This window comes from Tiliqua scincoides, chromosome 2 (genome assembly GCF_035046505.1).
Source record: "Tiliqua scincoides isolate rTilSci1 chromosome 2, rTilSci1.hap2, whole genome shotgun sequence".
Classification (NCBI taxonomy): domain Eukaryota; kingdom Metazoa; phylum Chordata; class Lepidosauria; order Squamata; family Scincidae; genus Tiliqua; species Tiliqua scincoides.
In genome coordinates, this window is record NC_089822.1 from 271,421,301 (window position 1) to 271,442,446 (window position 21,146).

Here is a 21,146-nt window from a genome sequence, read left to right on the forward strand (position 1 = left end):
GCGCCGCCTGCCCGCCCGGGGCTCTGCCGCGGCGGGGCTGCCCTCCCCCCAACCCCGCTCGCCCGCCCGCCCGCCCGCGTGGCAGCTGTTTCCCGGAGCGGACTTTCGTTTCGCTTTCGCGGCTCCGGCGCGGGCTCTGCCCGGCTGCAGCGCTGCTGGCGGAGCCTCTTTTTCCCATTGGCCGAGCCTCCCGCCGCGGCCAATCCCGCTCTCGCTCCGGTCTGGGCGGCGCACTCACAGCCCCGCATTCCCGACCTCGACGGCTGCGTGTCGGCGGCGCGAGGGCCGTGCTCGAGTCCCGAGATGGGTCCCCGGAGCCCCCGAGATGCCCCCCTCCTCCTCCTCCTCCTGCTCCTGCTGGGGACCTGCTCCGGTGAGTGCCTGCGGGGCTCCACCGACGCGAGCAGCACTTGAACGGGGGGCTGGTGGTCTGCGCTCCAGGCGCGTCCCGGGCAGGTCTCTCCCTGGAGAAGGAGCCGCGGCTTCTCGCCCCCCCCCCGCGCGTGCTTCGGACGCGCCCCCGGACTTTTTAGTGCTGGTGGCGGCCGCAGCACCCAGTGAGCCACTGGAGCCGGGCAGGGGCGCCTTCGGGCCAGGCTGGCGGAGCTGCCCTTGCAGGCACTGGTGGGGAAAAGCAGCCACTCACTGCTCCCTGGAGAACCGCTGGGGGGCGCCTGCCCCCTTTCTTTCTGGCTTTGCTGCCTGTCTGGGGCCGCAGTCCCAGAAGGCCCTTTGTCCCTCCTCCTCCTCCTCCCCCCCCGTGGCCCTCCCTGCATAGTGCAGACGTCATTCCAGGTCAGCCGTTTTCAACCTTAGCATCTCACGGCACACTGGCAAGGCGCGAGAATAGTCAAGGCGCACCACCAGTCTTTTCACAATTGCCAAGACCCACTGCACCACTGGTGGGGGGGCTCACACAACCCAACTGCCCCATTAATAAATGACCCTCCCCCAAACACCTGTGGCCCATTCACGGCACACCAGTGTGCCATGGCACCTTTGAAAATCGCTGCTGCAGGTGCTCAGTTCCGTGGTCAGCTGTTTGGAGCAGGGCCTTTTCAGTGGTGGGACAGGTTCTCCAGAAGGCCCCCCCCCCCGCATTGGAGTCAGGCAGTCCCCACCCTGTATCCATTTCAGCAAGTGGCTAAAGCAGGACTTTTAGGAAAAGGTGAAATATGAACTGATGTTGATTTGTGATGCAGTTTGATGATTGTGTTTGTGGCTTTAGTCATGAGAAGCAAGCTGACTTGCTGATTTCTTGGAGTGGTTCTTCCAAGTCCTTCTGTCTTCCAGCAAGGCCCCCAGTGGCCAGTGAGAGGCAGAAATGTCTTCTTCTGTGGCCATTTGCCTTTCCTGCTTTAACCCATGCCTTTCCCCAGCTCTCCTTGAGTGTTCCTAGGTGGGGTGTTCTCTTCCCCCCCCCAAAGGACTGGACTGTTACCTGGGCTTTGGGGTTGGGCAGAGATTGTCCTCCTAAGACCGTTTATGACCCCCCTCAATCCCACTCCCCAGGTCTGCCCCAGTTTATGGTCCAGAATTAGGACAGTTGCATTTCTCCATGTGCACGTCCTGATAGTTGGGTGTTATGCCTTGCCCACATGCTTCCTTCTGTGGGGCTTGATATCTCATGTACTTCCCCGGTTAGGGGCTTCAGTTTTGTGGGGCAATCTCCTTCTTTCCTGCTGGCTCTAGAGGCAGGAGGAGGGCATTTTCTGGGGTCAGAACAGTGCAGCAAAGGAGGGGCTTCCAGTGTGTGGAGATGATGCAGGACCCTCACCCCTTTTCCCTGCAGTCTGTCAGGCAGCAGCTGAAGGAGACCAAATAAGAACATAAGAACAGCCCCACTGGATCAGGCCCTAGGCCCATCTAGTCCAGCTTCCTGTATCTCACAGCGGCCCACCAAATGCCCCAGGGAGCACACCAGATAACAAGAGACCTGCAAGGCTTCCTGGGAATTGTAGTTAAGAACATAAGAACAGCCCCACTGGATCAGGCCATAGGCCCACCTAGTCCAGCTTCCTGTATCTCACAGCGGCCCACCAAATGCCCCAGGGAGCACACCAGATAACAAATGCTTTTCAGTCACACTTGTGGCTGCCTACGTCCTGCCCTGCCAGCTCCAGGGCCCTCAGGGACGTGGGCAGCCACTGCTCCCAGCACCTTTCCCACTCTAGAGCTGAAGGCCCCCCCCCTGGTTTGGCCCTGCCTCATCAAGGGGACTTTGTCTCTGTGCTGCCGAGGGTCTCCCAGCACCTCCATCATTTCCCAGTCAAAGCATGTTGCAGACCAGTCTTCCAGCTGGGGGGTGGCAGCAGAGGTGGCCCTCCACATGCAGGACATGACCTGCCCACTGCCTGCTCCAGAGGTGGAAGGAGGGTCACGGCTACCCTGTGACATCACCTGGAGCTGCAGCCCACTTACCGTGGGGAGTGTGGCCTGCAAAACTGTGGCACCGGCCTCGGTTTCCCCTCTGCTGCTGCTTAGGAAAGAGTTTTGCCTCATAGCTCTTGAGGCTGTTTTGGTGGTGAAGTTCAGGGGTTTACTTCCTGGTCTGTTTCTTTGGGTCTGCTTTCGTGGATCATGTGTGAGGTGTCGGCAGTTATAAATAAGCTTATTGGATATTTTGGTGCCTGGTGGTGGTGGGGAAGCATAAGGCCACACTTGCAATGAGAATAAAGACTTGAAGGAGTTGTAAAATTCTCCCCATTTTCAACCCTTCAATGACATCCAGAACCTACGATGCGAGACAGGCAGCCCCTCCCTGCCACACACTTGGGGGGGGGCAGAGAGGACCCTATGACTCTTCACTCAGGTGCAGCTGGAAGAGGCTTTGCTCAGAGTATCTGTCTGAAGTGGGGTGGGGTCAACTGGCGGGCTTAGCAGAACTAAGGAAGCAGGACTTGGAAGTGGTGTCAGGGTTCCCTGCCCTCCTTTGATCTCTGCTGAAAGGAGGTGGAGCTGGAGGGAAGGATGGGAGAAGCTGGAGGTTTTGTGACTCTCTTGTGGGTGGGGTGAGAGGAGATCCACTGCTGGGTGCCCAAGCTACCCCAGTGACTAGTCAGCCACTTCCAGTCTTCAGCTTTTGAGCTGTACCCAGAGGTGCCCACAGAGAAGGGGGGGGGGGCTGAGACTTGTTTTGATCTGGGACAAGCTCTGATCCCCTCACCCTCCTCTTTGCCACATTCTGACATGTGTGGTCAGGAACTCCAGGTGAAAGCAGATTGTCAACTGTGCTCCTCTCCCTGCTTCAGTTGGCTGTTTTTATTGGATCAAATGTATGTCCTGTGCTGTGGACGGGGGGGACGGGGACGGGACAAGTTCAAGTTCATTGGGGGACAAGTTCAAGAACTTGGTGGCAAGTGCTGCAGCACTGGAAGGTTTGTTGCTGACTCCTACATAAGAACAGCCCCACTGGATCAGGCCATAGGCCCATCTAGTCCAGCTTCCTGCATCTCACAGCGGCCCACCAAATGCCCCAGGGAGCACACCAGATAACAAGAGACCTGCAAGGCTTCCTGGGAATTGTAGTTAAGAACATAAGAACAGCCCCACTGGATCAGGCCATAGGCTCATCTAGTCCAGCTTCCTGTATCTCACAGCGGCCCACCCAATGCCCCAGGGAGCACACCAGATAACAAGAGACCTGCAAGGCCTCCTGGGAATTGTAGTTTAAGAACAGCCCCACTGAATCAGGCCATAGGCCCATCTAGTCCAGCTTCCTGTATCTCACAGCGGCCCACCAAATGCCCCAGGGAGCACACCAGATAACAAGAGACCTGCAAGGCCTTCTGGGAATTGTAGTTAAGAACATAAGAACAGCCCCACTGGATCAGGCCATAGGCCCATCTAGTCCAGCTTCCTGTATCTCACAGCGGCCCACCCAATGCCCCAGGGAGCACACCAGATAACAAGAGACCTGCAAGGCCTCCTGGGAATTGTAGTTTAAGAACAGCCCCACTGAATCAGGCCATAGGCCCATCTAGTCCAGCCTCCTGTATCTCACCGTGGCCCACCAGATGCCCCAGGGAGCACACAATGTATGCAGCAGCCGATCTGAAGTACTAAGTATTATCTAGGGAAAGGAAAGGCACTAAAAGGCTGAACAAGGGTTTTTTTTGGTGGGGGAGACTCAGGGGCATAGCCAGGGGGGACGGGGGGCTTTGCTCCCCCAAGCCAGCCGTTTGCCCCCCCCCCCAGCATTTTTTCTGAACCTGTCCTCTTTTTGTCTGGTCTGGCGTCAGTTGGGGGTTCTTGCAACTTCTTTTCTGCACAGGAGGGGGCTTGGTGCTTCTGGCAGGGATGGGGGGGGAAAAGAGTGCATGTGTGTAGAGTGAGTAAAGCAGGGTTCTGGGGTCTCCTTGGAAGTTATGACCTCTGGTCTCCCTGCCCCCATCCAGAGCACATGGAGAGTGGGGCTGGTCAAGAGCAGCAATAAGGAAGGTTGGGAGAAGTTTCTGCTTGTACTGGGGGGTGGGTGGAGGGTACTATTTCTTCTATTGTGGAACATGCTCATTACTACGAGGTATTGCTGTGGCGGGACAGGGAGAAACTTTTCTGTTTGGAGAAATCACGGTAGAGTTTTTGCCTTTCAGGTATATTTTTCAAATTAATGGCTGCTGCTTGGGGTCTGGAGAGACCCTTTTTCTGGTGGGAGGTGCATTTTTCTGCACCTCCCATACAGGTGGGAGAAAGCACGGAAAGCCAGTGGAACTCCTTGCTGTAGGATGTGGTGTCTGGCCTAGATGCCTTTAAAAGGGGTTTGGACAAATTTCTGGGGGTGGGAATCCATTACGGCGGTTTTTCTCAAACATTTTCACCCTGCAGCTCCCCTGATCCCAATGGCAATTGGTCACAGCTCCCTGTTTGATTGATTGATTGATTGATGCTCCACCTTTTTCCCCAAAGGGCACCCAAGGCGGCTTACATAACCCCACTTCAATTACCTCCAGAATTGGGATCCTAGTAGTTGGCAACCTTCAGTCTCAAAAGACTATGGTATCTCGCTCTGAAAGGTGGTTCTGGAACAGCGTCTAGTGTGGCTGAAAAGGCTGATTCGGGAGTGACAATCCCTTCCACACTGGGAGCAGGTGCAGTCTGTCCCTGGTCTGTCTCCCTGGCTGTGGGCCTTCCTTCTTTGCCTCTTAGCCTCAGACTGTTGGCCAAGTGTCTCTTCAAACTGGGAAAGGCCATGTTGCACAGCCTGCCTCCAAGCGGGCCGCTCAGAGGCCAGGGTTTCCCACCTGTTGAGGTCCACTCCTAAGGCCTTCAGATCCCTCTTGCAGATGTCCTTGTATCGCAGCTGTGGTCTACCTGTAGGGCGCTTTCCTTGCACGAGTTCTCCATAGAGGAGATCCTTTGGGATCCACCCATCATCCATTCTCACAACATGACCGAGCCAACGCAGGCGTCTCTGTTTCAGTAGTGCATACATGCTAGGGATTCCAGCACGTTCCAGGACTGTGTTGTTAGGAACTTTGTCCTGCCAGGTGATGCCGAGAATATGTTGGAGGCAGCGCATGTGGAAAGCATTCAGTTTCCTCTCCTGTTGTGAGTGAAGTGTCCATGACTCGCTGCAGTACAGAAGTGTACTCGGGACGCAAGCTCTGTAGACCTGGATCTTGGTATGTTCCGTCAGCTTCTTGTTGGACCAGACTCTCTTTGTGAGTCTGGAAAACGTGGTAGCTGCTTTACCGATGCGCTTGTTTAGCTCGGTATCGAGAGAAAGAGTGTCGGAGATCATTGAGCCAAGGTACACAAAGTCATGGACAACCTCCAGTTCATGCGCAGAGATTGTAATGCAGGGAGGTGAGTCCACATCCTGAACCATGACCTGTGTTTTCTTCAGGCTGATTGTCAGTCCAAAATCTTGGCAGGCCTTGCTAAAACGATCCATGAGCTGCTGGAGATCTTTGGCAGAGTGGGTAGTGACAGTGCATCGTCGGCAAAGAGGAAGTCACGCAGACATTTCAGACGGACTTTGGACTTTGCTCTCAGTGGTATAGCTAACAATCCTGTTGCTTGGTGCAGAGCGCAAAGTGACATCACTTCCGGGTTTTGATTTCATACCCACTTTTCCAAAAGGGAGAAATAAAAAATGTCCCATGTCCCCCAAGCACCAGCACCTCCCCCCAGCACTCAGTCCCAGAGATTCTCCCCCCCCCCCACTTGGTCACTTTGGTGTCTGTTGGGTGGCGTGAGGATAAATAGAATGCCAGGTGCAGCGGAGTGGCAGCAAGAGGCAGGTCTCTTCTTGTCTTCTGTGCTCCCGGAGGCATCTGGTGGGCTACTGTGAGATACAGGAAGCTGATGGGCCTTTGGCCTGATCCAGTGGGGCTCTTGTGATGTTCTGTCCCCACAGCTCTGCCCTCCTTCTCCACCCCTCCCTGGCAACCCCTGTGCAACCTGGAAGCCTCCCTGCTTGTAAACGCCCCTGACTCTGGCCTCCCCATCTCTTTCTCCCTCCTCCAGGCTCCTTGTCCCACTCCCTGCGCTACTTCTACACTGGGATTTCGGAGCCCGGCCCGGAGCTGCCCTGGTTCATTGCTGTGGGCTATGTGGACGGCCAGCAGTTCTTTCACTATGACAGCAACAAGCGGAACGCGACGACTCCAGTGCCCTGGATGGAGAAGGCGAGTCAGGAGGACCGCCACTACTGGGACCAGCAGACGCAGTTCATGCAGGGAGCTGAGGTGACATTCAAAGGGAACCTGGCAGCTGCAAGGAATTATCACAACCAGACTGGAGGTGAGCAGAGGGGTTGGGGCAGAGGTCAAGGGGTTGGGGCAGAGTGAGAAGCTGCCTCCTTCCCACTGTCTTGTCCAGTGCAAGCTGCTGATTGGCTGGGCCACGTGGCTTCCATCCCTTCACCCAGAGTGGTCGGCTTTGCTGTTTGGTCCTAAACTTGCCGAAGGGAGTCCCAACTGCAGGAAGAAAAGGGCTGAACAGGCATTATCAGATGCTGCCAAAGAGAGAAGCAAGCAAAAGCCTGCGAAACATTCCTCTGCAGTTCTTGGAGGGGGGGGGAGGAAGCTTCAGCAGAGTATTCCTGTGCTTTTAAGGGATTTTCTCTTGTCCTGACCCCCGTCACAGGGCCGCTTGCCACAAACACAGAACAGAAAGGCACAAAGGACAGCAGAGTGCAATTATTATTATACATATTTTTTATTTACTAAATTTCTGCTCCACTTTATCTCCTTAAAGGGCATTCAAAGTGGCTTACAAATGTAAAAGCAATATGGAAGAAGAAAACTGGCAATCTATTCTTCTTCTCTAGGGAGACGGAGAATCCAGATATGACAAAATAAAAGCTAAAAAGCTACCCCTGCTAATTGGGTGAGAGGCACTTTTTCAAGTGAGTGCTCCTTTTTTTTAGCAGGGGGAGAGTAACTGGCCCACCTCACCCCAGCACTGTCTGTTCTAGTGGCTGTCTGCTGGTGTTCTTTTTACATCTTTTTAGATTGTGAGCCCTTTTGGGACAGGGAGCCATTTAGTTATTGGATTTTTCTCTGTAAACCGCTTTGTGAACTTTTAGTTGAAAAGCAGTATATAAATATTGTTAATAATAATAATAAATATAAAAATCTCCTTAAAAAATAAGACAACATTAAAATATCCCATTAAAAACCCAAACAAATTTTTTTAAACCCAGCAGCACTTAGTAATGGGGGGGGGGGGCAGACCCATAAAATCTAACCAGCATAAAAATCTGAAATACTGCGTATTAAAAAGACTGGACTCGGAAGGCTGCTCTAAATAGCAATGTCTTTAGGCCCTGCCAGAAAGCCTTGAAAGGAGGGAGTAGTTTGTAAGCTGAGGGGGGGGGGAGATCCATAAAGTTGGTGCCACCACTGAGAAGGCCCTGTTCCTTGCAGCAGCCCCTCCCACATCCATAGGCAACGGACCTGTAAAAGGACCCCCTCCAATGACCAGAGGGGATGAGCCGGATTACACAGAAGGTGGCAGTCTCTCAAATACCGTGGCCCCAAGCCAATTATTTACTGTCAAATCTAAGAAGCAGCATGTGCAGAAAAGGATTGATAAAAGGATGAAAGATGAAAGGATCAGCACTTCCCAATATCCTGGTGCAGCTGCACACAAAGCCAAGCACAGTAGTTTTGCCAGGAGATGCTTCCTGTTTGTAATTCCAGTGCCCGGCAAGTCTGTGTGAATTTGGGGACATCTCAATGCACGATGTAATTTCTCCTCATCTGTAATGATGGCCGGATCCCAAAGGATCTCCTCTATGGAGAACTCATGCAAGGAAAGCACCCTACAGGTAGACCACAGCTGCGATACAAGGACATCTGCAAGAGGGATCTGAAGGCCTTAGGAGTGGACCTCAACAGGTGGGAAACCCTGGCCTCTGAGCGGCCCGCTTGGAGGCAGGCTGTGCAGCATGGCCTTTCCCAGTTTGAAAAGACACTTGGCCAACAGTCTGAGGCTAAGAGGCAAAGAAGGAAGGCCCATAGCCAGGGAGACAGACCAGGGACAGACTGCACTTGCTCCCGGTGTGGAAGGGATTGTCACTCCCGGATTGGCCTTTTCAGCCACACTAGATGCTGTTCCAGAACCACCTTTCAGAGCGCGATACCAGAGTCTTCCGAGACTGAAGGTTGCCAACAGTATGTGGACACAGATGTACCTAGAAGCCCCAGCTCCCAGGACAGTGGCATTGTGATGTCACATGACACTGTGACAGCACTTCCAGGTTCTCTCCAAAGGAGGAGGTGCTGGAGGCTTCTCATCCCCCCATTCTTTCTTCTATGTAGGCTCCCCTTGAAGGAGTGCCGCTTGAAGGTGGTTCCACTGAGCAGAAGGAACCCCATCCCTTTTCTCATTCAAGAGGGTGCGAGAGGAGCAGGTGGGGTGAAACATTCTGGGTGGGATCAGACCTTGCCGGGAAGAAGTGGGGGGTCTGCAGATTGGATGGCTGACCTTGCTTTGGCTGTTATCCCCCCACTTGTCTCCCTTCTAGGGTTTCACAGCCTGCAGTTTATGTCTCACTGTGAGCTGAATGGGGACGGGCCCAGTGGAGGGAGTTACCAGTATGGCTACGACGGGACGGACTTCATTGCCTTGGACAAGGAGACCCTCAGCTGGACGGCAGCCAATGCAGCAGCCCAGATCAGCAAGAGGAAGTTGGAGGCTGAAACAGCCATTGCCCGGCACCAGAAGGCCTACCTGGAGAAGACTTGCATTGAATGGCTGCAGAAATACCTGCGCTATGGGAGGGAGACTCTGCTGAGGAAAGGTGAGGAGGGGGGAAACGGAGGGAGGAGGGAAGTTCTCTGTGCTCCCCCTCCCACTTTTGGATTCCCAGACCGACGATGCAGTGGGATGATACCTGAGGCTGTCTCAGTTCAGCTGAGGAAGGAAAGACACAGTTTTCATGGTTGTTCCAGGTAAAACAGCTGTCTGGAAGAAGAAAACTGGCAAGGCAGAGGCAGAGCTGGGCCAAAATGTCCCATTTTCTTCCAGTGGATAAATGTCATTTTTCCAGACATGGGAAGCTTTCAAAAATTGTCCTTCTCCTTCAGCTGTAATGGGAAGTGGCGCAGTCCTCTCTCCCAGCTCCTCCTCTTGCAGGAGTGAAAACACAATCTGCAGTCCTGGGATGGGACCCTTGGCTGGGCTGAGTCACTGCAGGCTGTGGGTGGAGACTGAGCTCTGTTTGCAAACTGCCACCACCATGCATAAAAATAGAGAAAGCCTTTTCCCTTCCTCTGGAAAGTTGCACCTGCCCTGCATGGTTTGCACACACACCTGTCTGTGGCCCAACATAAGAACATAAGGACAGCCCCGCTGGATCAGGCCATAGGCCCATCTAGTCCAGCTTCCTGTATCTCACAGCGGCCCACCAAATGCCCCAGGGAGCACACCAGATAACAAGAGACCTGCAAGGCTTCCTGGGAATTGTAGTTAAGAACATAAGAACAGCCCCACTGGATCAGGCCATAGGCCCATCTAGTCCAGCTTCCTGTATCTCACAGCGGCCCACCAAATGCCCCAGGGAGCACGCCAGATAACAAGAGACCTGCAAGGCCTCCTGGGAATTGTAGTTTAAGAACAGCCCCACTGGATCAGGCCATAGGCCCATCTAGTCCAGCCTCCTGTATCTCACAGCGGCCCACCAAATGCCCCAGGGAGCACGCCAGATAACAAGAGACCTGCAAGGCCTCCTGGGAATTGTAGTTTAAGAACAGCCCCACTGGATCAGGCCATAGGCTCATCTGGTCCAGCTTCCTGTATCTCACAGCGGCCCACCAAATGCCCCAGGGAGCACACCAGACAACAAGAGACCTGCATCCTGGTGTCCTCCCTTGCATATAACACAACCCATTTCTAAAATCAGGAGGTTGCACATACACATCATGGCTTGTACCCCGTAATGGATTTTTCCTCTAGAAACATGTCCAATCCCCTTTTAAAGGCGTCCAGGCCAGATGCCGTCACCACATCCTGTGGCAAGGAGTTCCACAGACCGACCACACGCTGAGTAAAGAAATATTTTCTTTTGTCTGTCCTAACCCGCCCAACACTCAATTTTAGTGGATGTCCCCTGGTTCTGGTGTTGTGTGAGAGTGTAAAGAGCATCTCTCTATCCACTCTGTCCATCCCCTGCATAATTTTGTATGTCTCAATCAAGACTGGCAAACAAAAGGTTCCCCCCCCACCTTTTTTAAATGGGAGTTATATGAGGAGAGAGTGTTTCTGCTCTTCTCTCTGCAGATATTTTGCTCTTGAACAGGGTCTCCAGATTTTTTGGCCAGAGGATCACAGTGTCAAGGGTCAGAAAAAATGTTTAATGTAAAATTTAAATAAATACATTAAAGATGAAACGCAGATGTACAATTAAATGAATGAATGGGCTTAAATTTCCAGGATTTCTCCAAGCACCAACACGCACCAAAGCAAACGCGTACATCCCCCCACTTCTCAAACAGCTTATTTAAATATACAGGAGTAAATAGAACCAGCACATCACAGGAAACACTCGGAGTGTGTTCTGAGGGCTAGGGAGACCTCCTTGACCCCCAGCAAGCCATCTAAAGCCTTCAGAGGGCACAAGAAGTTACTTCCAGTTTTTCAGGAAAACTAGGAAGTGATGTTTTTAGGCCTTTAAAAGACGTTCTGGCGGCTGGGGAGGCCGTGCACAGCCTCCTCGGCCCTCAGGATGTGACTAAAGCACAGCTCTGGGTGTGTTCAGTTGAGTGGGCCAGAGACTAGAGGTTGGCCATGGGCCAGATAGAAGCTTGTCACGGGCTGCATCTGCCCCCTGGAGACCGCCTTCAGGTTTCACACTTCTCCACTGTGTCAAAAATTCAAATACCTTCAGCCGACCCTCAGTCTGCACTGAGTCTCTTTCCCCTTCTGACAGTTGTGCTCAAATCCTGGGCAGTTTGGCACTGGCACAATAGCCAAAAACGCAACAGGGTGAGAGTTTAGACACTTTTATTGCTTTATAATGCAGCTGTGAGTGAAAGAGACGGATTGGAAGCTACGAAGCAGTCAAGCAAGTCGTATCTCTACCGTACAAAAACGGCAGAGCAAAGCATTAATTCAGCAAGCTGCTTATCTCCATATCTAGGCAGAATATTGCCATATTTTCTCTTTCTTCCAACTTCAGAAAGTTTCAATTTGTTTATTCTCTCAGTGGTTCTACTTAAGCCAATTCTGACTGGTTTGTGATGCAACAGCCAGAATTACCCTCTTCAGCTACATGCAGGTTTAGTTGGCAACCTTCAGTCTCAAAATACTCTGGTATCGCGCTCTGAATGATGGTTCTGGAACAGCGTCTAGTGTGGCTGAAAAGGCCGATTCGGGAGTGACAATCCCTTCCACTATAGCTGGCTATTTTATATAAACAGGAAGCCCATTTTAAAAAGTGTAAAAATCAATGTAAGGAGAGAGTGCCTTAGAGCATGTGCATCTGTAAGGAACAATAATTTTCTTCTTTAAAACTGTAATTTAGTAGACTAGGAAATACTGGAATGTTGACCCCCATAATTTTTAATTCTTGGCTTTTGGATGCTGGTTGGGCTGGTTAGTGACCCTGAAGTTTTCTCCCTTCTTGGTAGCTCTGTGGAATATGGGGTCACCAATCTAGACCTCAAAGAACTAGTCAATGCAAGCAAGAGTTTCAGGGATTTTGTCTCTATCATGTCTCCTCACTAAGCTCTCAAGATTGAAGAATTCACTTGATATCTGTGAACTGGCTGCAAAAAAACATTTTCAGTGTCTGTGCATCTTTCTGGGAAGGGTCCATCACTTTCATTTTAAAGGGGTCTGTGATGCAGGCAGGGTTGCAGACCACTGTTTTAGAGGAGGCCCTGCGACAGTTGCCCCAAACCCTGGGGTGATCCCAGGACTGCTTGCCTGGGAGCATTTGCACTGAGTGCTGACGGGTGCCGTAAAGTCTCTTTCTCTGCAGGTGTTCATGTCTTGAGGATGCAGCAGATGTGGGTCATTTTGGGGGCAGGGGTTGTGTCAGAAGGTTCCTTCCTTCTGTGAAACTGCAGCATCCATCCTGTAAGTCAGCCAAGGGCCCCAGTCTTAACACTGGCATTGCCACTTTTCCCACAGAGCCCCCCACAATAAAGGTGACACGTAAGGACAGCCAGCAGGGCTTGGAGACCCTCCTCTGCCAGGCCCACGGCTTCTACCCCAAGGAGATCGATGTCACCTGGAGGAAGGATGGGGAGGTCAGGCAGGAGGACACGTTCCATGGGGTTGTCAGCCCCAACCCGGATGGAACTTACTACACCTGGCTGAGCATTGAGATTGATCCCAAGGAGAGGAGCCACTACCGGTGCCATGTGGAACATGATGGGCTGCAGGACCCTCTGGATGTGGCCGTAAAGGAGTCTGGTGAGAGGCTGCAGGGGAGGGAGGCCTGGGGGACCTTTGTGGGGAGGGTGTGTTGGGCAGATTCTGGGAGCTAATTTTTCACCCAAGAAGGGACTCAGAAAAGAAACACATCAGCAACTCCCACTGCATGTTTTGGGGTGCAGAGCTGCTGATACACTCCATATTGAAGACTGGGAGAAAGATGTGGCTGCTGTCAACGTGGGAGCAAGAGGCAGAAACTTCTGCACTCGTTGCAATGAATGGATGACATGAGAGTGCCGTAAATTCAGACACTTCTATGAAGTCAGTGAGGACCTTTTTCCAGCCAAGAGGCTTTGCTGTCTTCTCTGAAAGCCTGAGATGCCGAGTTCTGGTGGGTCTCCTTGGGAGGGAATTTCCCTGGATCAGGGCCAGTGCATAGGGGGTGTGATGAAAGGGTTAATAGTTATGGTTTCTGTTGGGGATTTCTCCAGTGGCTGAGGTGCTCCAGACTCAAAAACGGGGGCCAGCCAATCTCTAGGGCTGAGGGAGGCTCCCCCTCTTCCGCTGCCTGCTCCAGTCTGGGAAGACAGAGGGAGCCTCTGGGAAGCTGCTGGGGAAAGAGAGCCCCAGGCTCAAAGAGAAGGGCCCACACAGAAACCAGTCACTTTAGGTTCTGCTTGTTTTACTTTGTCCTTCCCCATCCAGAGCAGGCAGCTCTGAGTAGCCGCGGTTCAGGCTGGATCGAGAGGGGATCATTCAGGAGACATTTAGCTGTGGAACCCAAGACTATTTAAATTGTTTTCCCTCACCTGTAAATATAAAACCTTTTTGTTCAAAACCTCTGCCTGTTCTGGAATCAGTGGACTTGTCGGCCACCTTCCTCTGCAGGTGCTACTGGCAGAGTGAGGGCATCTTTATAAACCTGGCTAGCATTCTTGCGGGGGGTGGGGTGTCCAGGGAACCCCTCTGGGAACCAGGTCTCCTGGACAGGTGGCAGCAGACTAGATCTACCAAGTCTTGTCCCACCAAGCTGCACGTCCAAACCAATTAGAAGAGTGGGGGATGGGAAGGAAATGAGTGCCTGGCACTAGGCGTCACTGCCCTGGATCTGTGGGTGGCCACTAGAAGCCCCCCTCCCATTCATGACTGGGGCTTAGCTCAGTGGTTTGCATCTGCAAGGTTTCGGCTTCCATGTCCTCCATCTTTAGTTGAAGGATCTCAGGACCTTTGCCCAAGGCTTTGGAGAGACCCTTCTAGTCTGAGTCAACCTGTGTTCATCCCTTTTCATCCTCAGTGCCTGATTTGCTCATCATTATGGTCATCGCCTCAGTGATCCTGACTGTGCTGGTCCTGATTGTTGCTGGAGTCACCTTCTACATCAGTAAGTGAATCCCTGGATGCATTTGTTGGGCTCCATGTGCGCATCATTTGGCGATTTCAGATCCTGAGCCCCTTAGACAGGGAACTGTCCTCTCAGTCTGTGTCTTGCACCATGAACACGTGTAGCACTGAATATGTGAAGGATGGTGACGGTGTTGAGGGTGTGCTGGGGGTGCAGGTTCCCAGGCTGCGCACTGCCACAGACCTGAATGCGTGGCTTCGTGGGTATTCAGGCCACCTGGACTTGCAGCAACCCAGCATGCAGAGATACTTGGGGTGGATTCCCAACTCTTCTGCTTCCAGGGTTTTGGTTCTTAGTTATGTGGCTGCTTTTCACTCCCCTCTGATAACCGTATCCCATGACTCTCTCTCTTTGGCCTCATCCTGTGGAGTGAAATACACTTAAAAGCAAAAGTCACCCCTCCACTCATTTGCATAGCACAATGATTGCGACTGGCACGACACAGATAGAAGATAAATGCTTGTCAGGGGTGAACTTGCTTTTCAGTCCTGGCAAGATAAGGGGACAGAATTGGGTGCAGGAACTAGAATCCCCCAGCAGACGAGTAGCTGCACAAGGGAAAAACTCACAAAAGCCCACAGTAGAGCTAAACTGGTGAAGTTTGCAGGCTGGCTTAGCGTAGAAATAGCAAGGAAAACGAAATATATGGTCTAAATGTATCTAGCTGGAAGTTCCGTCCCTCCTGATGGCTGCTTGGCTTGTCCTAGGAGTCCTGGCCTTCTGCACTCACTAGGGAGCAAGCGGGGGTACCTTCTAGGGCCTAGGAGAGGGAGGCAAAGGGGGTAATTTGTACCCGGGCCCAAGGTCAGAAAGGGGACCCAGAAATTTCCTGGGATCTGACATTTTTCACATGGGTTGGTAGACCTGGGTGCCAAAGACTTATCCAGGTGTCTCCACCTTCCCTCCATCCTGTTTTGCCCCTCCCTGCCCCATTCTGCTTGCCCATCACCACCCTCCCCCACTCTGTTTCACACCCCTCCCCCTTTCAAAGGGGGCCCAAAGAAGCTTTGTACCCCCTTATAAAATTGCTCTCAGAAGCCCTGGTACCTTCCACAAACCAGCAGCAAGTTCAAACAGCCAGACTTGGGGAAAACAAACCTACATTGTGTGCCGGACCTACATTTGATGATGTCACGGTTACCTGTGACCAATCTGGCCCCCCATCCCACCCCTGTAGGTAGACAGGTGGGTTTAGCTGCCCAGTCAGTGGGAAACTGCCCATCTTGCCAAAGGGTCTGGTTAGCAGCTGTTTCGGGTTACAAGCCATGATGTGTATGCGCAACCTCCTGATTTTAGAAATGGGCGATGTCAGATGCAAGGGAGGGCACCAGGATGCAGGTCTCTTGTTATCGGGGTGCTCCCTGGGGCATTTGGTGGGCCGCTGTGGGATACAGGAAGCTGGACTAGATGGGCCTATGGCCTGCTCCAGTGGGGCTGTTCTTATGTTCTTAACTACAATTCCCAGGAAGCTTTGCAGGTCTCTTGTTATCTGGTGTGCTCCCTGGGGCACTTGGTGGGCCGCTGTGAGTTGGACTAGACAGGCCTATGGCCTGATCAGTGGGGCTGTTCTTATGTCCTTATGCCTCTGGAGAAATCCAACAGCTCCGTCCAGATTCAGCCATGTGCGGCTTTTGGGGACTGGTGTTTCAAACAGAGGATCTCAGAGGAGCATCCCTGGATAATGGCTGCGTTGTCTAGAATGCCAGACAGCCTCTCTTGGGAGGCAGCAACATCCTGAAGGGCCCCTGGGAGCTGCAAATGTCTGATAAATAGGCCAAAAAGGGGGGAGGAACAGGCCTTTGTATAAAGTTGCACTGCAGCGGTGCTGGTTGGGGGTTGATAGCAAGAAAGGCTTCCTACCTGTTTTGGGGCTACTGCCAGATGGGAGGAGAATCTCCCAGGGGCGGGGATTGTTTAATATTCAAGAGTCCTCCCTCTCTAGAGCAGGGGTCAGCAATCTACTACCCGCAGACTGGATCAGGCCCACCATCCAGCCTGTACTCATACTGGAGGAATGAAGGGCAGAGGTGGCTACCCTGGGCCTTCTTACTCACTGGCACTCACCCTCCCCACATATTGGTGGAAGAGGCAACCAGGGAGCACGTGGGGGTCTCGGCTAACGATGGCTGTTGCCAGGATGCTGCCTGGGCAATGGCCAAGCGCCATCAGGCCTGCCTTACTCCCCCACCCCCACCCATGAGCATCTGGCTCGTATGCAGATGATAGGTTAGAAGATGACTGGTCTTCTAGAGGGTGAGACTGGATGATCTCTGAATAACCTTTTCAACCCTGACTTTGTGATTCTGTCTCTACAGAGAAACGATCAGAGAAAGCAGCAGCAGGTAAGTGCCTCCTTCCCCTTGGAAATTCTAAAGTTGAAGAGCAGCATGTAAATGCATTAGCGGCAGCTGGCGCTGAGTCCCACTGGCCAGGCTGGTGTTGGGAGCAGTTTGCATGGAATTTGTAACTCCCATGTGGTTCGGTTTGTGTTGGCTCCTTGTTGGTTTCTGGGTCCAACTCAGGGTGCTGCTTATCACCTTTTAAAGCTATAAATGGCTTGGGCAAAGCATGGGGGAAGGGGAGTTTTGGCCTTTTGCTCCTACTGCTGTTGAGATTCAGGCCCCATCTCCCCCGCCCCCCGGGTGGCTGCCATTTGCCCCCAGAGGGAAGCTTCCATTGGCATCCATCTGAGCTTTCCTCCCGGAACTGATGGCGGTTGTGAGAAAGGGGCAACTGACTACCACTTTCCTCACAGAAACTTCGCTGTGGCTGGCATTGCCTTTTGCTGCAAGCGAGTTAAAGTATTTGTGAACGTTCTGTGACATCACAGCATCTCCTCCAGTGGGAGGCAGGGAGAGCGTGAAAGTAATATATAGCCTGTTTTAATTTGAGGGTCCTGGCAGGTGTGTTTCAAATGGCATATTTGTTGGCATCCTTCAGTCTTGGAAGACCACGGTATCGCGCTCTGAATGGTGGTTCTGGAACAGCCATGAAAATTGAGTGTTGGGAGAGTTAGGACAGACAAAAGAAAATATTTCTTTACTCAGCGTGTGGTTGGTCTCTGGAACTCCTTGCCACAGGAAGTACCATAGTTACAGCATCTTGCCTGGATGCCTTTAAGAGGGGTGTTGGCATCCTTCAGTCTCGGAAGACTATGGTCTCGCACTCTGAATGGTGGTTCTAGAACAGAGCGTCCTCTCCAGTGTGTGAAGCCTGGGTAAAGTAGATATGGAGGATAGACTGTTTCCCATGCAGCAAATCCCCCCTCTCCACGTCGCTGAAATGGTCCAATGGAAAGGCAGAAGCCAATACGGTTGGTTCCAGCGACATCACAGGAGTTGCCAGAACGTGACTGTGTTCAGCCATGAACTGCCTCCGGCTCCAGATTTTGCCTCCAGGTTGACTCCTGAAGCCTTTTCCATAGCTGGATGTAGCCACAAGGCAGTGGAGATTTGGGATCAGAGTTTTCCTTCTCTCAGACGAGAGAGATGAGAAATGACATAATAACCCTTTCAATCACCTGAGGACTGTCACGATTGGGGGACTTCCAAGGTTGGATATTGTGGCTGGAGGGGGGATGCTGTAGGTTGTAACAAGGTTACTAAAAGCCTGAGAGCTGGGTGAGGTTCAAGGGTACTTCAGCTGTGCTGCCTGTTTCCTGGAAGGAGGAGCACCTAGAGGCCCCCTTTGACAGGTTGATGGGAAGGGTAGTCCTGATGCATCAAAGAATGGAATGGAGATCCTCCTGCAGCCCTTCCAATAGTACCCACAATGCATCTGGAGGAGCCACTCCAGAGACTGCCTCTTCCAGACTTCAGCGTAGCTACATTGCAGGATTGCTTTGCAGTGGTTGATGGGTCAAGCTGTACAATCTGAGCTGAAAGGAGTGGTTTGGAGCACTAGTCTAGGTAGAGGCAGATCTGGGTCCAAATCCCAGCTCAGCCATGAAACTTCTTGGGCACAATCACTGTAGTGGAATATACCACACAGGGCTTTTGTGAAGATGAAATGGGGGGGGGGGAGTGATGCTTATTGCCCTGAGCTCTTTGGGGGGGGGGAGGATAGAAACGAAATAATAAACTGATTGCTATAAAGAGCCACGCTCACTCTGTCTCTTTTCTCCCTTTGTAGCAAGTGACTGGGAGTCCAACAGCTCTGCCGACAGGTAATGGGGGGGGGATGGTTTGAGGGCCTGGGCACCCATCCCTTGCCACAGTCTCCTTTGGGGCTGTGCTGTCATTTCAGAAGGCTTCTGCTTCCCTGTGATCCAAAGCTCCAAACGTTCTTGGAGATAACAGGGCTTGGTGTGCAAATGGGTTGAGAAGAACTTCTGCCCCCTATTCAGTCAGCCCGTCTTTGGTTTCAGCTGACCTGCTGCAGGGTCTCCTCCCCCTGTTCCTTGGAAGGAGGGGCTCTACCCAGGAGGGCCACATTTGGGGCTTGGGACGGGATTCTCCTCTCAGTCAAACTGTTCAGTGTTCCAGTTGGTTTTCTGCCTTCCCCGAGGTCTGCGGTTTGGCTCGCTTGCTTGAGCCATCAGCTAACGGTCTTTGCTGGGCAGACTCCGCCTCCTCTACCTGTGGCGCCTGAGCTCTGCTTCCAGCACACAGAGTTGTGTGCCTTGATAGCTCGGGACAGGAAGCTTCAGCAGGGAGGGCTGGATTAGAGAGACTCTTCCAACAACGCTGTTCTCACACCAAGAGTCCCCTGATGTTTGATGAACTTTCTTCTTGTCTTTTCTTGGTTTCTGCAGTTTGATCTCTTCTCAGTGTGTGAAAGAGAAGGAGAAATAACCCACCAAATCTGTGCACTGTGCCTGCTAAGAGCTCCTGCCAGCCCTGCATACCATTTCTTATACTACCCAGTCCTGTTTCAGGCCGCCTCCAGCATCCTGTTTCCGCTGGCAAATTGATTCAGATCCATATGCCTGTGTGTGGAAATTAGTTTGGGCTAACTTTGTTTTTCTACTGGTTTTCAGAAGAACTTGTATTAATGGGGAAAGTGACACACATTTGCAGTTTAAAAGATCTTTTGAAGAGAATTAAGATTTTCTCTTATGATTTGTACTAAGTGTAGCTGTCATCTGCTGTGATTTCTGACCTTTGGGAATTGCTGTTGGAATATTATATGCTAAATAGGCTACATGTGGCTGTTGCCTGCCTTCTGCAAGCTCCCTTGTTTGGCTGAGCTGCTGCAGTCTGAAGGAACGTTCACAAGCACTCCCACTGCTCATAGAGAATGTGTCAGCGATGGAATATGAACAGTACAAGTTTGCTGAGGAAGGGAAGGAACTGTGGATGAGGCCTGTTGGTCAGAAGGAGGCATGCTTAGGAGGAAGGCCACTGGAGGTTTGAAACGGCCTGCATACAGACCGGCTGGCTGAAGGAAGCAGGACAGGCAGGCCATAATGGTTGGGTCTGATCTGGACACTGCCTAGTCTGCATCAGAGGGTCAAGAGCAGCCACTGACATGCTCTCTAAAGCACCACCCATAAGATCCAGGTGGGTGTCCGATCTGTGATGTTCAGGAACCAGGTCTCAGATGGATGCCAGTGAGGGGTCTCCCCAATGTTACCCAGAACATTGCTGCCTACAGACAGCAGTATATAAATATTCTTACTGATATTAATATATCACATCCAGGAAGCTTGGATGCAGAGGAACTGACCGTTTTGTAACTCGGGTCAACCTCTTTGAACACTGATCTTCCCTGGAAGTCCTGGAGTTCTCTGTTGGAGGAAGAGGGCATTCCTGACCCTATAAGAATGTCATTCTCTACCAGGAGTCATGACCAGCTGTTAGTTGAAGTCTTCTCCAGAACTTGGTGGCGTTTTTTGCTGAGCACCTGACTCCGCGTTTTTTCTTTCTAGTCCCCGCCGCAGGGGCTCCTTTGATCAGCTGCTGAAGCAGCTTGGAGCCTGTTCTTGCTACTGCACAAAGAGCTTGATCGCACTCATGCCATACGAGGCATGCAGTTGAGCGAGCTATCTGCCCATTGCCCTTAGCACACTGGAGGATCTAGTTTGCAGGCCCACAATGCAGCAGAGCAGAGCAAGCTTCCCATTCTGGAGAGGGAGTCTGTGGGTTCCTGTAGGATGGGCTCAGTAGGTGGAAAAGTTAGACCCGAGGCTTGGCTCAGGAATTCACACTGCCTGAAAATGGTGAGCAAAGCTGATGCATGAGAACCTGAGCAAATGACAGCAGCATGAAGAGACTTGCAGCGATGTAGCGAAGACACCGGCAGTCCAGCACCACAGAAAATGTTGGCTCACCCCCTATGACTAAATTTAAGTAAAAAATGTACAATATGAATCAGTTTAAAAATGTAAATATAGATATTCTTTTTTAAAAAGCCTTTTATTACAACAAAGAGGTGTTCTTAAACAGCAAGAGCACTTGTTAAAGTGGTTTCAAAATAAAGAAACGAATAATGGCCTTATAGCTTTTTTGGTTAAGAACATAAGAACAGCCCCACTGGACCTTGCCATAGACCCACCTAGTCCAGCTTCCTGTATCTCACAGCGGCCCACCAAATGCCCCAGGGAGCATAAGAACATAAGAGCAGCCCCACTGGATCAGGCCATAGGCCATCTAGTCCAGCTTCCTGTATCTCACAGCTGCCCACCAAATGCCCCAGGGAGCACACCAGATAACGAGACCTGCAAGGCTTCCTGGGAATTGTAGTTAAGAACATAAGAACAGCCCCACTGGATCAGGCCATAGGCCCATCTAGTCCAGCTTCCTGTATCTCACAGCGGCCCACCAAATGCCTCTGGGGCCAATCCTATCCAATTTTCCAGCACCAGTGTAGCCAAAATGCAGCCCCAAGGTAAGGCAACAAATGTTCCCATACTTTAAGGAGGCCTCTGTGATTGCCTCCCCATCACAGGATGCAGTGCATGCCCCATTGGCACGGC

The 21,146-nt window shown here is 52.0% G+C and overlaps 1 protein-coding gene across 1 annotated transcript; it reads left to right on the forward strand.

Moving 5' to 3' along the window:
* Nucleotides 1-240: 240 nt before the first annotated feature.
* LOC136640474 (major histocompatibility complex class I-related gene protein-like) lies at nt 241-20,668 on the forward strand. The gene is made up of 8 exons (XM_066615638.1): nt 241-373; nt 6,469-6,744; nt 8,975-9,250; nt 12,583-12,867; nt 14,123-14,209; nt 16,546-16,572; nt 18,362-18,395; nt 18,984-20,668. Exons 1-8 carry the CDS (start codon nt 304-306, stop codon nt 19,021-19,023), a joined length of 1,095 nt encoding a protein of 364 aa, XP_066471735.1. The 5' UTR covers nt 241-303; the 3' UTR covers nt 19,024-20,668.
* The last annotated feature ends 478 nt before the right edge of the window (nt 20,669-21,146 follow it).

Bases quoted from the DNA above. Each gene is read 5' to 3' on its own strand.
- LOC136640474 (XM_066615638.1), top strand. From the start codon at position 304: ATGGGTCCCCGGAGCCCCCGAGATGCCCCCCTCCTCCTCCTCCTCCTG. The intron at 374-6,468 runs GTGAGTGCCTGC...TCCCTCCTCCAG, and splicing joins CCTGCTGGGGACCTGCTCCG to GCTCCTTGTCCCACTCCCTG. The intron at 14,210-16,545 runs GTAAGTGAATCC...CTGTCTCTACAG, and splicing joins TGGAGTCACCTTCTACATCA to AGAAACGATCAGAGAAAGCA.